At 41.0% G+C, this 16,939-nt stretch overlaps 1 protein-coding gene across 5 annotated transcripts in view; it reads right to left on the bottom strand.

Annotated features, from left to right (window-relative positions):
• ZNF451 (zinc finger protein 451) overlaps nucleotides 1-14,193 on the bottom strand; it is a 54,911-nt gene extending 40,718 nt beyond the window's left edge. For 2 of the 5 annotated variants that reach the window (XM_061623036.1, XM_061623039.1), the window contains exons 1-3: nucleotides 13,445-13,917; nucleotides 8,820-8,906; nucleotides 7,290-7,364 (exon numbers count right to left, since the gene is read on the bottom strand). In XM_061623036.1, coding sequence (XP_061479020.1) covers nucleotides 7,290-7,364; nucleotides 8,820-8,906; nucleotides 13,445-13,492 — 210 coding nt within the window. In that variant the 5' untranslated portion in view covers nucleotides 13,493-13,917. Of the gene's footprint in view, nucleotides 1-7,289; nucleotides 7,365-8,819; nucleotides 8,907-12,541; nucleotides 12,564-13,444; nucleotides 13,919-14,087 lie in introns of those variants that run through there. The other 3 variants (XM_061623037.1, XM_061623040.1, XM_061623038.1) reach the window with 3 other exon arrangements.
• Nucleotides 14,194-16,939: the final 2,746 nt, after the last annotated feature.

The raw sequence follows: 16,939 nt of genomic DNA, 5'->3' as shown, positions 1-16,939 counted from the left end.
TTAAGGCTTCCCAATCTTCATGCATCACCTGCCTTTTTTTGATGACTATCATATGCTTGTAGTATTTTTTGATAATAAAATACTCAGGGGGGAGGGTGGTTAAATTTTGGTGTCGATATTGAAGGTATAGCCGTCTAAGCTGTTTCTTAGCATCAAGACAGTCCTTATCAAACCATCTGGGAAAACCAGTGGTAGGAGGAGCCCTGAAGGAAGAAGATGGTGGGATAATAGAGGCTTTAAGTTTGGTAATTAAGGAGTTATACGCTATTGACGCTAAATATGAATCAGAAGCATGCATGATCTCCCTCTGTAAGGACAGGGCAGAGGGGGAAGTGAGAAATAAGGCCACATTAGAGGCTACTGTGGGAGTCCAAAATGTCCTTTTATGGGTAGGGTGGATTAGATTTGCCATTGGTTTATGGGTAAGGAGCAAGTGACCGCGTTCTGGTAGATAAAAGGAAAAGGTAAGGGGAAGGTGATCACTATCCTGTCTGGAGCCGACAGAAAAGTCCAAAATAAACCTGAACAGGGAATGCGAGATCAAGGCGTAATCGATGACACTGCACCTGAGGCCAGAGACGTAGGTAAATTCCGCACATGAATCTATCTGCTTATGACCGTTCAACATTATTAGGCTGTGTCTAGCAAGGAATCGGTATAAACATATTCCACCATAATTTATCTTGGGGTCCTTGGAAGTCCTAGCATAGCCTGGGAGGTATGGGGCGGTGTCCTCGCCCCCCCAGAGGTTTGAAGCAAATAGCGCATCATTGTGGGGGCCAGACCTGGCGTTGAAATCACCCATAACAATGAGAGGCGCTTTGGGGAATTTAGCCTCGAGTGATGTTAGATAATTGGTAAGAACGTCCCAGTCACAGTCAATTTGTGCCCGAGAGGCATGAGGGGGAATATAAACATTTACTAACAGAAGAGAAAATGTGCTAAAAGATAATAAAACAGCCTGTGCAATGTTTTTACAAGGGGTTAAACTTATAGAGCGAGCTGTTACAGAAGTAGAAATGAGTATGGCTAGGCCTCCTTTGGGTCTGCCTTTGGAACTGGGTTGGGAATAGGTCGCTGGTAAACATGAACAAGAGAAACCATCCACTATTAATTTAAGGGTACACCACGTCTCCTGTAAGAAAATTAAGTCAAATTTGTTCAGAAAAGTAATAAAGTCAGGAATTTTTTGTTTGGCATTCCACCCTGCAATGTTCCAGGAGAGAAGGTGGAATGTAAAATTAGGTGAGAGAACAGAAACCTGGCATGCATTAATAATTGGATTCGTAGGATGAGAAATTTCCTTTGCTGTATAAGATTTGCAGAGTGAGTGCTGTGATGTCCTGAAATGAGGGTTTACCATTTTTTCAGGAGATTCACAGGATAGAATCGGGTTTTTAGAATTTAATAAGGGTTGTCAAGTCAGTTTAGGAACCTCATGTACTATCACATCACATATTGTGCTAGGTCTACAAACATTTGAGTAACAATGTGGCAGTACCTTTAAGGGAACTTTCAGAGGAGAAACTTGAATGCTGGATGGTGAGTTCAGTTCATAGTCCTCCAAGTATCTGGAACATGTCCTTTTTGCCCTTAGATTGTTTAACAGATTCTGCATTTTGTTTATGACCTCACTTTGTTCATTCTCAGTGAATATATGGAAACTATTTAATAGTTCCTCCTCTCCCTCACAAGCAAAGTCAAATGCAAGATCTTGATTTTCCTTACTGTTTACCAGAGAAGGAGGTGACTGTAACGGAACGAAAATGGGAGCTGGTGGTGGGGAGGAGCTTACTTCATCCAAAATAATAAGATCAGGGTTTATGGAGTTAAGTGTTTCAAAGTTTAATGTTTCTTGTGCTGGGGGAGTCAAAGGGGATAAATTCTTTTCCAGCATAGTTGGTCCTAATGATAGAGAAGAGCAGTTCATGTTTAATGTGCTTTTAAGAGGAAGCTGTTCCAGGAATGGATCCAAGTTTCCAGAGTTTGATATATTTTTGCTGCTGTTCGAGGAAAACTTCCTCCTCTCATGTGAAGAGATAAGGTTTGTTGTTGGAGTTCTCTTTGTGAACAAGGAAATTGGACTGGCCAGGTTTGTGAAATGTCTCTGAACGGATATTCCATGGTAGCTGAGAAGGGATTTATTTGCAATTATCCGTGCTGTTGTCTCAGCCGATTTAAAGGTAAGTAAAGCAGACGTTTTTGTTGAGGGGTTGTAAAGGAATTCCACATACGAGATATCGTCAGGCCGTAAATCCATTACACCTAACGACTGGAGGGCGTAACACACTCTTTGCTTCCTGATGTTTACTTTTTCTTTGATGTTAAGAAGAGGAAGATTCAGCAGTGCAAGTTTGTTTGAATTATATTTGAGAAGCCAATTCCCATTTGTATTCTCTCGTCGTGAAATCTTGTTATTGGTAGAGCATATTCCGCTATAGGACCTCGGGCTGGGGTGAGTAAGTAGCTCTGGGAGATTTGGACTTTTTTTGCTTACTGGTAAGGCTTTGCAATAAGATCTAGGGGGTGTTCTCGCTGTAGATGAAGCAGATAAATTCTTTGTTTGCGAAGCTGTTTGCTGTTGAGCTTTAAGTACTTTAAAAAGTTTCTGAAAGTTCATCTTCTTACTCCTTGGCGGTTTGTAATTTTTTTTGTTTTTGGATTTTTTCTCCTTAGGTGCAATACGAGGTTTCTTTATGTTTGCACACTTCAGTGTTGTTGTTGTTTTGTGGGGGGGAAGAGTGTAGTTTAGGCTCAAATATAGTTTGGATAGTTCTTCCATAAATGATTTTAGAAGGTTGTTTGTTTCTTCCAAAAAAGCTTTGATGTTTTCAGTCTCTTTTGCCACAATGGCTAATTGTAACTGCAGACATTTTTGGCCAGTTAGAAGTAGTTTTTGGCCAATTTGTGCCAGTTCCGTGGTTTCAGTAACTTCTGTAGAGCAGGCAGAAGATGGCTGTGATTGAGTAAAAATGGGAGTCTGGCTGTCGATGTCTGTAGCATGCACAGTAGACAGAATGTCTAAGGGGGAATGTAAGTCAGTGTCCTTGTACAGAGAGGAAGATGGCGTCTCCTTGCTTTCAGGTACCTGCAGCAGAGAGTTGATCAGACTAGGTGTATGCGTCTGCCCAAAAAGGGGATCTGTGGATGTTCCATACACCAGGCTTTGTATAATTTCTGGGTCATCCCTTGCCTGGAATTCCTCACTCAAGCAGGAACAGAATTGTTCTGTTTCGATTTGGGAAGGGGTTTTCTCAATAGATCGTGACGCATTTCTCTTTGTCTTATCCGCTTTGGTTGGTAAAAAGAAGTTTGTAATTTTAAGCTGTTGATCCCCATTCCCAGATTCTTCCAAAACCTGGTCTGATTTATGGTCATGTTCATAACATCTTTTCCTTGTTTGAACCATTTTAAAAACTATAAGGTTTGCCTTTTAAACTCTAAGATGAACGGAGGTATAATTATAAATTGTCGACTCCAAGGCTAAGTAGTTTTATCTTAGGAATCCTTAGATTTTGTTATGGTAAATTATATTCCTTGAGTTAGTAATGCGAAGCAGAGTTGTGACTCACCGGCTGATAAAGAGTCTGTTTTCTTGCTGATAAAATGGTTCCATAGCCTTCAAAAAATAGGTGTTGTTGATGCTGTTAGGTTCCAGAATAAAAATTTCCAAAGAATATCTCTAAAGATAGCAAAAAAAGAGGCGAGGTGGGTATGAGCTCCAGAGCTCGCTAGTGGACCTGCCTGCCAGCAGCCATCTTCCGTCGCATTCCAAGTCTTCTGCATCAGCTGGGGGTGGCGCGCTCTGTTTCTCGGAGAGTGCGGTACCCGTGGGAACAGGCTGGTGTGCAGGCTGACCCCCTCCCGCAAGGTCCTGCTCAGACTCAACAATTCCCAACTCTGCTTCCTCTGGCAGCGGAGGCACCTGAAACTCATGCCTCCCCCCTCCCTGTCCATTCTGGGTTAGCTGAGGCTCAACAGTAGGGGGGAGTGGAGAGGAGAGTGATTGGAAAGGAGTTGAAGTGGGAGGCAGTTGGGATTGAGTGGACAAGAGTTCTGAGGGAAGTTTGGATTCTATTAGGCTGATATTTGGACAGAATATATATAACTGGAAACGTAAGAGTGACACTATATGAAACCATACGCTTTTATTGGTTTACCAAAAGCCTGATCCTTGGCTGGGGATATACAGACCAGAAGGAAGGGCAGGGTAATTACCAAGGCTGAAGGGAAACTGTATCTGATGGTGGCAGCGGTGAAGGAAGAAATTGTAACATCGTCAAGTATCCAGAGCAACCCAGGATTGTATGCTTTATAGACAAAGATACAGGGGGGTTGTGGACAGCAAGGGCACCCAGACACAAAGTAATAAGCCATAGGGAGACTAAGGCAAAGTCTCTAGCAGTATTGTTTACAGGGAGTGGCTGGTGGTGCTGCCTAGCAGTGGGATCTTGAGAGATCTGTGCTAGAGCGGAGTGAGAAAAAAATAAAAACGATCCTGACTGGTGGTGTCCTGAGGTGGTGCCTAGTGAAAGGCGGTAGCCACAAGCAGGTGGGAACCTGACAGGTGGAGCCAAAGGTGGGATCGTCACAGATGTCTTATCCAATTTTCTCTTATTCCAAGAGAAAATAAGAAGCAAGTTGAAAGCTTAGCTAGATCAACAGGGCCTGGAAAGCTATCGTAATGAACTAGAGGAGAAAAGTATACAACCAGGAGGTGTCATCCGATATCTGCAGTTGGTTACCCTTTGGCAACTCCCCCAAACTGGTGCCCTCCAGATGCTTTGGACTGCAACTCACATCAGCCCCAGCCAGCACAGCCAATGGTCAGGAATGATGGGAACTGTTGTCCAACAATATCTGGGGACCCAAAGGGTGGGAAAGGCTGGGTTATGTTTTCAAACATGCCTCTTCTGTAGATGGGAACACACGTGTGTGTATTTCCTGTGTATAGACAGAGGTGATCCAGTGGACATAGTGTACTTAGACTTTCAAAAAGCTTTTGACAAAATACCTCACCAAAGACTTCTGAGGAAGCTTAGCAGTCATGGAATAAGAGGAGAGGTCCTCTTGTGGATAAGGAATTGGTTAAGAAGCAGAAAGCAGAGAGTAGGAATAAACGGACAGTTCTCCCAATGGAGGGCTGTAGAAAGTGCAGTCCCTCAAGGATCGGTATTGGGACCTGTGCTTTTTAACTTGTTCATAAATGACCTAGAATTAGGAGTGAGCAGTGAAGTGGCAAAGTTTGCTGACGATACTAAATTGTTCAGGGTTGTTAAAACAAAAAGGGTTTGTGAAGAGCTCCAAAAAGACCTCTCCAAACTGAGTGAATGGGCAGAAAAATGGCAAATGCAATTCAATATAAACAAGTGTAAAATTATGCATATTGGAGCAAACAATCTGAATTTCACATATACGCTCATGGGGTCTGAACTGGCAGTGACCGACCAGGAGACCTCGGGGTTGTAGCGGACAGCACGATGAAAATGTCGACCCAGTGTGCGGCAGCTGTGAAAAAGGCAAATTCCATGCTAGCGATAATTAGGAAAGGTATTGAAAATAAAACAGCCAATATCATAATGCCATTGTATAAATCTATGGTGCGGCCGCATTTGGAATACTGTGTACAGTTCTGGTCGCCTCATCTCAAAAAGGATATTATAGAGTTGGTAAAGGTTCAGAAGAGGGCAACCAGAATGATCAAGCGGATGGACCGACTCCCTTACGAGGAAAGGTTGCAGCATTTGGGGCTTTTTAGTTTAGAGAAAAGGCGGGTTGGAGGAGACATGATAGAAGTGTATAAAATTATGCATGGCATTGAGAAAGTGGATAGAGAAAAGTTCTTCTCCCTCTCTCATAATACAAGAACTCGTGAACATTCAAAGAAGCTGAATGTTGGAAGATTCAGGACAGACAAAAGGAAGTACTTCTTTACTCAGCGCATAGTTAAACTATGGAATTTGCTCCCACAAGATGCGGTAATGGCCACCAGCTTGGATGGCTTTAAAAGAAGATTAGACAAATTCATGGAGGACAGGGCTATCAATGGCTACTAGCCGTGATGGCTGTGCTGTGCCACCCTAGTCAGAGGCAGCATGCTTCTGAAAACCAGTTGCTGGAAGCCTCAGGAGGGGAGAGTGTTCTTGCACTCAGGTCCTGCTTGCGGACTTCCCCCAGGCACCTGGTTGGCCACTGTGAGAACAGGATGCTGGACTGGATGGGCCACTGGCCTGATCCAGCAGGCTGTTCTTATGTTCCTCCCCACCACAGCCCTGCTGTTGCTGTGCTAATATCACACAATGCTTGCAGCATTGTAATTGCTATTGTACTAAGACACTCAAAGAATTCAAGCATTAGTCTCAGACAATAGATAACAATTTAGCTTCTAGAACCAATGATCCTTTCATCATCATCTGCAGTCATGTGCAGAAAACCATTACAGTTGTGTTGAAAAATAACAAAACACCTTCTACACAAGTCAGCAACTACAGGGGGAAGAAGCTTGAAAACAGCAACCACACCTGGTAGAAAAAAACCCCATGCTCATTCACAAGGGCTCATTACAAGCTATCAAAGATCCACATGGAATGTATGTATGAGAACCAAAAGCCCACATGGCTGATTGTAAGAATTTGCTCTTGTACCATCAGGATTTCAACTACAACTGAAACACTGCTTAAATATTCAGTACAACACAGACATATGAAATATTTGTAACTGTGTTGCCAAAGAAATGGTTTTTAAAAGCCTTCAAATCTTCTTTGGAGACCCTCCTGTAGGTTCCCTCACCTAACCAAACATCGTGGGAAACTACCAGGAAGAACGTTTTTTTAGTGGTGGCATCCTGCTTACAGAATACCCTCTCAGAGAGGCTCGCCTGACACTCACACTATGGTCTTTCATGTGTCAGGAAAGTATTTTCTCTCTGACCTTTTAATCACATTCAACTGGATGTTTCAGGTTTTGCATCAAGTTTCCACTTCCTGTGTTTTATGCTGGTTTTAAATGTTTTAGCTTTTTTGTTTTATGCTAATTTTACCTGGGGGGGATGCTGTTTTTCCCCCCTTTGGTAATTTATTTTTGTTCTGTTGTTTTTATTACAAATTATAGCGTGTACAGTATTGTTTATGTAAAATGCCTAGAGAATTTAGTGCTATATGTAACAAGTAAATAATGATAAAAATAATCGCCTAAAGTCTCAGAGCTCATTTTAGAGAAAATGACTGTGCATGTGAACCATATATAGTTCTCTCTAATGGTATAAGTGTTAAGTGTCAGGAAATACTCACATTAGAAGAGCTGCTACAGTCTTCCTCATCGCTGCTAACATCAATGCAGTCCAAGACTGGTCTCAATGCAACTTCCTATGAAAGAGTACACCCACAAAAATTACAAGGCCTAGAAACACAACAAATTGGCTGTATATTCTGAAGCAGAGCCTTTAGAAATCATTCTTGCCTAATTTAAATTATCAGTGTTTGCCAGACACATATAGTTGACTAGAGCCCAGCTCTACACCTGATTGCTTACAATCTGAGTGGCGAAAACAACAGAAGGATGAAGAGGACAAATGCCATTATTTCTTTGTTATTTGCATTTACAGCTAGCTTTTCAGCAAGTGGTCCCAGGGAGGTCATTACATTGTGGCCAGGTTTCAGCTACTCATACTGAAGTGTCACATACAGAACACAGCTGGACATCACCAACAGAAACATTTGTTTGAGGTGGGGAAAGGGCGAACCACCAAGAGGGACCCATATTTGCATGTTATTGCACTCTGTGGTAGTATCTTCACCAGTGGTATCTCACATTGAGAGCCACTTTGGTGTAATAGATTTGGGCCATGACTGGGGAAACCTAAGCTGAAATTCCTAGTTAATCACAAAGCTCACTGGGTCATCTTAGATAAATCATTTTCTCAGCCTAGTGTACCTTACAGGGTTGTTGCAAAGATGAAAGGGGGGATGTGCCCCACTATGAGCTCCTTAGAGAAAAGGGCAACTACTAAAAGAAGATAATTTTAGATTGCCTATCCTAACACATTATCATTCAAAAAAGAAAATAAGCCACCCATTTTTCAGAATTCCCCATGTTTTCCTGAATTAAAAAAATGGACACAGGACACTAAAATAACTGTATCCGGATTTGGGTACTGATGGAGTCTGAATACATTGCAACATAATTCAAGTTAACTATAAAATGAGATACTCTCAATAGTTCAATAAAAGCAACTCATTTTAATACCATCAATGTGTTCAAAGAACAAATGTTTAATCTCAAACACTTTGCTTTAAATTTAAAGATTTACACCCTACCTACCAATCAAATTACCTCTAAGCCAGATTTAGAAGACATTTAAAAAAAAACTATACAAAACATTACCCAATAGCCCTTTGGCTGGTGTTAAAGGCCAGCATGCTGTTCAGTTTGCTTCTCCTCTGACAGTTAGAGCAGAGTGTTCCTTCTGGTGGGGGAGGGGGAACGCAAGCTCACTGCTGCTTCCGCTTCTTTGGCCAATGGCTGGGGCCAGATTGTTTTTGTGTGTTTTTTAAAATATATTTTGCTGTAAATTGCAATCTGGCAAGTGCAACTATAATCTGGCAAGTAGGTATGATGGGACTTTTTTATAATTAGCCCTTCGCCTAAAAGTCCCGGGATGGAGATACAGAAGATTAAAACCAAACATTAAACAATAATATTAAAATTTAAGTGATGGTCCTGTTTAGCTTCCAAACTGATAGGTACTTTACTACCCAGGTTTGCTATTTCAGGGAATTATGATGATGCTTATAGGTTTAAAATAGAAATTGTCTACATACACCAACAAACTCAACATCATCTTCACTTTCCTCTTGTTGAGAAGAAGCATTCTCAGCCCTCTTAGTGGACACAAGACACTCCATTATCTGAAAGGGAATATCACATTTAAATTTTAGCAATTGCATAATCATGTAACAGTTATTACCCATAACTTTACCACTTTATTATGAATAGATGCTGTAGAGCACATCGTATACATAATGTTAACAGTATCAGCAATTTATTAAGTTTGGTATTATTATCAATATTTTTGTTTTACATCAACAACCTGTATTTTGACCATATATCATATATAGACATTATTTTATTTAAGATATTTACATACCACTTAGTCACCAAAGTCTCTTAATAACGTGAAGTGCAACGATGACAAAGCACTAAAAACATATTTTGGTTCTGACAAGAACAATGCTGGTAGGTATTAAAAGAAAACAACCATATTAAATGACTTCTTCACTTTCACTTAGTTAGCAGGGTAGGTGCTATACATGCAATTTCTTCGGAGGTACCAACTAGTAAGGAATATTGGTACAGTGATTATGACGCCAGCCTTAAAGAACCAAAGACGCAAAATGCTGCCTTTTATTCGATCTATTCACAGTAGTGATGTAGGTTTCAAGTTTCATACTATATCATTCAGAGGAAAAGAATGCCTAATTGGGGTTGTCTAAGGCGTTTGCAGAATGCTTCTACACTAGCATAGCTGGTCCTGACGAGGTGGAGAAATTCAATTCAGTTAGGATTTGAAGGCGAATCTATCAAATTCACACTTTATGAAAAAATCTGAAAACTAAGTCTGCAAAATTTGCAATTACCCAAATTTTGCATTGCAGTTCTCCAATCAATGTGTACAAAAATGCACTGTATTAGCAAAAATTAGTTGCAAAAATATGTGCAGTACATTAGTCAAAGCTGCATACAAAAATGTGTTTATTAGGATAAATCTGCACTAAAATGATGAATTCTCATTAGGATTTCTTATTTTTAAAAATCTGCAAATTGCTGCTATAATGCAGACAGCTGAATTTAAGAATGGAAGAAAGAGACATTGAGAGAACTGAACTTGCCTGATCCTTCCATCCCTCATCCTGACTGTGGGCCCTCCAGACTGATGTTTTATTATGGGTGTACTCTGCAACATGTAGTTGGAACTGACAACTCTAGGACAGAATGATCCCTCTATCAGCCAAAAAGGTGGTACACACTAATGCTAACATGGCTCGCGTGGTCTTTGATTTCATGGGGTACTGCAGGGGGGCAAATAAGATCAGTGACAAAGAAACCAAGTTCAAGGCCTTAAAAAACTGGCAAATCCCTGGGTCTGGATGGCATCAAGAACTGAGGAGTGAAACTGCTGATCTACTAACTTATCCCTAATAGCCTCTGTACCGGAGGACTAGAAAGTGGCAAATTAACACTGATTTTTAAAAAGGGATACAGGAGAAGTTCTGAAAACTACAGGCCTGTTACCTGTGAAAATTGGTTAAAAGTATTTGTTAAATATAAAGTTACCAAGCATATAGTAGGATGAGCCTTGCTGAAGTAGAACCAGCATAGATTCTGCAAGGGTAAGTCCTGTCTCACTAACCAATTAGTTTTTTGAGAGCATCAGCAAGCATATAGATAGAAGCAAGCGAACTGGCATAATGTATTTGGAGTTTCAAAAAAGCTTCTGACAAAGTACCTCACCAAAGACTCCTGAGTAAGCTTCATAATCATGTAGAGTGGTCCATTTTTGGATCAGGAAGAACCAGGAAGCAGAAAGCTGGAATAAATGGAGGGATGTAGAAAATGGACTCCCCCAAGGATTGGTACTAGGACCAGTGCTTTTTAACTTGTTCATAAACTATCTAGATTCAGGGGTGAGCAGTGAGGTAGCCAAATCTGCTGATACTAAGGCTGTGGGCACACTAGCTGCTCCAAAAGCAGCCAGAATGGGTTTTCTGGCTGCGTTTTGAAGGAACACTACCCTCCACTGGCTACACCTCCCTTCCCCACTGTTGCCTTCAGACCTTTCAGGACCAACCACAGGGAAGAATGGGGCCAATCACTATCTCTGCCTGAGCTTGCAGCAAAGCATTTCCATTTGCCTCACCTGTAAGGCAAGGGGGTAGATCTACAAAACACTTGCACAACCTCCCTAAAGCTGAATTTAAAAAAACACGTGGGACCTGATCCAATGAGGTTTTAAGAGTAAAAAAGTGCAAAGTTTGACTAGCATCATGTGCCCCCGTTTTGAGAAAAGAGAGGTAGAGGCGCACTATATATATATAATCTATAGTATGACCACATTTGATATACTGATCTGGTCGACTCATCTCAAAAACGATATTGTAGAGCTAGAAAAGACTCAGGATAATCAAACAATCAATGGATACAGCAACACTTCTATAAGGAAAAGTTATCTAAAAACCAAAAAGCACCAAATGTTGTAAAACGCGAGGAAGAGGTGACATGACAAAAGTGTATACAATTATGCATGGCATGGAGAAAGTGGGTTGAGATTTCACCCTCATAACACTAGAGCTCAGGGCATCCAATGAAGTTGCATGTTGGAAGATTCAAAACACTGAATCAAGCATGCTTTTTCTGGTATTTGGGAATGGTGTTTTCTCCAGCAGGGTGCTGGACAAAACCTATATTACTGTTTTTGCCATGTTCTCCTTTTTAAGTATTGGGTATTTTACACTAAAAGTGGACCTCTGATAGCACTAGCAATGGAGCTATATAATAGGAAACTAATTCTACAACTTTTCTATGGTGTGGTCCTCAGAGAATTTAAGTTCCTTGTATACATTTGTTTTGGACTATCTCCAATCATTTTTGGTACTCCCCGCATCAGCCTCTTCTGAGTTCAGTCAGAGTTGAAATGACAACAATATAAACAGTTGCATATAAAAAGGATGTTAAAGTTCTGGCTAAAAGTGATCTTTAACGAGCCTGGATGTCATCTTCAGGCAACTTTTGAAGAAATGGGTAATCACCCTTGGAAGGGGTTTGTTTCATCCCTAGTGGTGACACTAGGCTTTTCTGAACTGCATGTAAAAAGACTGGGGATTAAACTCACTTAAAAACATTTGAAGCAGAGATTATCTGATATCTCTCTTCAGGTGGACAGAGCAACTGCATCCGTTTCTAAAATTGCACCATTGTGTAAGAATCTCCCTTGCACTCTTTTTGTAATACCTTGTTATTTCCAGGATTTGCAGAAAGAGAGAGAGAGGATGGCCTTTACTAGATCCTGGTTAAATATGAGGCCTTCAGCTGTTTTAGAAGAAAGGTTCAGAAAGATGCCATACTCTGAACATACCTGTTCTTGTGGTTTAAACAAGGTTGAACATCTTGTGCGTATTGTTATATATTGTCTTTTATATACTACATTGAGAAAGCAATACTTGGTACAAATTTTAAGGATGGAGAGAGCTCTGACCATGGGTCTACACAACGCATGTACTGGGTGCACAAGATCAAGATACAACTGTGAAGACTGTACATTTTCTATCTGCAGTAACTAATGAGGAAAACATTCTTGACAGAAAGCTGTTTCCTGCTAGGGTAATATACAGAACAATCCAACTCAGGAGAAGCTGGCATAAGTTGGGCTGGAGCAAGAGGAGCCAGAGTAAAGTTCTGCCACATCCAACTGCTATTCAGGAGCCTCTGGGTTAGCTAAACACCGGCTAGCCATTGACTTCTATTGAAATTATTTTCTTAGACTGACCTTTTTCCCGCCATAACTTTTTCCTGGATTGGGATCTGCAGAACATGAGCTGGATGCGGCCTAAGTCTCCTCCCCTCAGCCTTTGTCCTGACACGCCCCTTCTTCTGGCCTTACACTGGCTTACACCTGCTCCACTTGTGCTGGTCTCAGCTGAACTGGCTGGGTCCCGGCTGGGCTGGCCCGGCCCAGCCAGGCTGAGGGACTTATGCCGGTGTAGCCCAGCTGAGCCAGGGCCCAGCTGGAGATCCACCACATCCAACTCCCCTCAGCCCAGCGAAAATCCAAGTTGGATTGCATCCTAAGAATTTTAAGTTTGTTTTGCTTTTACATAATTGTATTCAGATTTGCATAAATTCATTTTATTGCGTTTTAATATTTGCTAAATGAAACTTTTTTTCCTATTTAAGGGAGCATGCTATGATCTGCCAGGGAAATTCAGCATTTTCAACTTGTTTATGTTGTAGTTTATCTGAGTCAGTTCTATTGCTGGTAACTTGTGCTACTTTCATTCTATTAAACCTTTGTTTTGTAATGCTCCAATGACAGAAATAAATCTGAACTATACAGGATACACATGCATCAAAAATGAAGCAACATGACCACTCAAAAACCTTTACAGGCAGAAAGAGTATTGAAAACAGGATTGCGTATTACCACCCCAATAGTATCATGAGCGCAAATAATAATGAAACGGTGACGTCTGGAAAGGCCCTGTAACATGTATTACTTGATCTAGGAGGCCTGAAGTAAAATCAGGTGGTAGCAAAGAAACAGGGAGCTAGCTACGGTGAATAAGGAAACACTTTGCTGAATAACTGAGCGGCTATTAGAGAAGTTAGAATGATACAAAACCAAGGAGGCAAACAGACAAATACAACATTTTTGTGACTAACGCTTACTTACCTGCGAGGATTCACCAGAAGCAATGAAATAATAAAAAAATTGGACCATAAACAGAATGATTATGCAAGGCCTCCATTCAATTAAACGAAAGCCTTTTCCAAACACAAACGAGATACTTTGGGGGGGGGAGTCTTGAGATGGAGGAGGAGGAGAAGGAACCACGACGTCAAAACGAAGGGGCAGAAGGAGTAGGTTACTAAGAGGCTGGCCCAGCGCGCACAACGCTCACAATCAAGGCGCGCAACGATGATGGTGACGCTGCGGCTGCATGGATCTTGCACAAAAAAATGAGGCAGGCGCTGCCCACGCCCAGCAAACATGCCGAGACACGGCACTTGGAGAGGCAGAAGAGGGCAGGCGCTCGGCAGCTCCACGGAAGAAGGAATCGGAGACCCAAAGGTCGGCCCCGCTACACACCCCATTCGCGCGGGAACCAGTCAGCAGTGCTCGCACGTGACCACACGACAGCGCCCCCTTCGCCTGCCCAAGACTACAAACTTTTAGAGATGATTGCCCCGAAAAGCTCGCGGAGAGACTGCTGGGAATTGTAGTTTTCTGCCCGACCCCCGGTGCTGAGGTGGTTCTGAAGCTAAGCCTACGACGCGACACGCTTGGAATCTTTTCTGCAGCTCGCAGCGCTCACCTCTTTCCTTCGATTCAAGGATATATTCGTATACAACACAAAAGAGGGTCGTCGTGGGTTACAGCTCCAGCTAACAGATTTCTTAAGGCATCCGCTTTTGTTGACCTAACCAGAGTCCCCTTTATCAAGTCGGCGCATGAAGTGTCAGGAAAACGGGGGTAACGCTTGGTCTGATGAAGTGGACTCTACAAAAAATTATGTCATAAGAAATGCAGGCCCGGGTTAAGGGTATCAGAGGGCTTAAGGCTAATAGGAGGGAATGCCCTTTGCCTGCATCATGGGCTGAGTGAGTTCAAGTTCAGGTGGTTAATGGTAACACCAGAGTAGGCCAAGGATGAGGGCACAAATGCTGCTTGAATAAACCTATCACCCTTTGGATATCATGTTATTTCTATTTCCAGAGGGACAGCTGTGCTAGTCACTTGCAGCAAAAACAATAAAACATCTTGTGGCACCTTTAAGACTAACAAATGTGTTATATGGCATGAGCTTTTCTGGACTACAGTCTACTTTACCAGATGCATTAAGTGTTATCCTGGGTTACAAGCAAATATATACTGTATAGTGATAGGTTGGGACTGTAAACTGAGGTCAGAGAGAAATAAATGCAGAAAGGTGCAGACAACAATATTACATAATTAACCATGTTAATTCACAAAACAGTTACTAACAAAGCAGATGTCCTGGCATTGATAAGCGAATTAACACACACAATGTGGTAAATTAATATGATAATAATGTGATAACATTGAATTTCTTGATTATTATAATTCAGCTATTCCCTTTGATGTTCCTTTGCTCCAGGATGGCCATTCCACTCTAAGGTAACTTACAGAATGTCCATTCTGTTCCTGATACTACACTTTAATGTAAATGTATTGTGTAAATCTTTTGTAAGTCACTTTGAGAATTTCCTTTAACTATAAAGTGGGATATAAGTATTTAAATAAATATCCTCCAACAACCTTGTGAGGTGGTTAGGGTGACATATAAAACAGACCTTCAGCATTGTGGAACCTATCCTTTGGAATTCACTCCCCTCAAATATTCAACAGCTGCTGCCTGTGTTGTCTGTATGGTGCCTACTGAAGACCTTCCTATTTCTACAAAACCTTTAAGTACTGACCTTATCCCAGTCTGCATCTGTGTTGGAATTGTTTTTAAGATTTTTTTAGAATGTATTTTTAAGATGTTTTGTTTTTAAAATATTTTAAATATGTTTTTAGTGTTTTATCTGCCACTCTGGGCTCCTTCTGAGAGGAAGGGCAGGATAAAAATTTCTAAAATAAATATAGTGACTGATCCAAAGCCATCCAGTGAGATTTACAGCTGAGTTGGCCATTAAACTCTTTAAGCTGTACCACAAATTGGCTGTCAGTTAAGACTAACATATAGTATAGCTGGAAAGACATCCATCTTGGGAAATCACTGCTAAGCAGTACTGAGCTTAATGGAGTAACACTCTGATTCAGCATAAATCAATGGCTTCAGTATTAGATAGTTTCATATGTTCATATTTTAGCTTAAGCCCAACTGCATGGATGTAAGTTCCAATTATTTCAGTGCATCATAGCCATAAAGTGAATTGCTGAAACTGTTGTCACATCTTTGTCTTTTTATTGCTTCTCTATAGTCCAGTTCAGAGTTTGTTTTTTAAAACCACAGTCTGTGCTTATTCCAGAATAATCCTTAACTAAAATACAAATAAATTGTTTCTAGAGATTCTTGACTTCCAGTCTTCCCCGCCCCAACACAGTAAATAGATAGGTTGATATTGCTTTCTAGACCATGTAATTTACTTAAAAAAAAAAAAGAAGGCTCTCCTTTTGTAACATACTGTACCTCTGAAATGATAAGGCAATTTTGAAAATGTCACTTCACCCATCATGTTTTGTAAAATTAAAATATAAGAGTGAACTGAATCCATGGGCTTGACTGGGGATATCAGTTACTCTTTCTAGGATAGTTCTGCATTCACATTGAAAAGCAATAGTGTGCTGCAGTAGTTTTACTGCAATTGCTATGTCCCTTTTTTTGTTTTGCTGTCTCTTCATTACACAGAAATTACGCAACTGAACATTTTCAGATTACTTTAGGTCCATGCTGCGAAAAACGTCATCTACTATATTTCTGTGTATCAGGCTAAGTTGAAAACACTGGAGTTGTTGTGTTGTTGTTATGTGCCTTCAAGTTGATTACGACTTATGGCGACCCTATGAATCGGTGACCTCCAAGAGCATCTGTCATGAACCACCCTGATCAGATCTTGTAAATTCAGGTCTGTGGCTTCCTTTATGGAATCAATCCATCTTGTTTGGCCTTCCTCTTTTTCTACTTCCTTCTGTTTTTCTCAGCATTATTGTCTTTTCTAGTGAATCATGTCTTCTTACCATGTCTCCAAAGTATAATAACCTCAGTTTCATCATTTTAGCTTCTAGTGACAGTTCTGTTTTAATTTGTTGTAACACCCAATTATTTGTCTTTTTCACAGTCCATGGTATGCACAAAGCTCTTCTCCAACACCACATTTCAGATGTGTTGATTTTTCTCTTATCTGCTTTTTTGACTGTCCAACTTTCACATCCATACATAGAGATTGGGAATACCGTGGTCTGAATGATCCTGACTTTAGTGTTCAGTGATACATCCTTGCATTTGAGGACCTTTTCTGTGTATCAGGCTAAATTGAAAACACTGGAATAGGACCAGCAAAAAAGCTGGCAATCTGAATCACAAGACAACAGACAATAATCAGCACTGCCCAGAGCACCGTCCAGTAGATAATGGTAACATACAGCTATACTTCAAGTTGCAATGGTTCAGGGATAAGAATAAATTCCTACTAGTTATGG

Source organism: Rhineura floridana, chromosome 4 (assembly GCF_030035675.1).
Source record: "Rhineura floridana isolate rRhiFlo1 chromosome 4, rRhiFlo1.hap2, whole genome shotgun sequence".
Classification (NCBI taxonomy): Eukaryota; Metazoa; Chordata; class Lepidosauria; order Squamata; family Rhineuridae; genus Rhineura; species Rhineura floridana.
The sequence above is the reverse complement of the archived record's forward strand: the minus strand, read 5'-3'. Positions and strand labels throughout refer to the sequence as shown.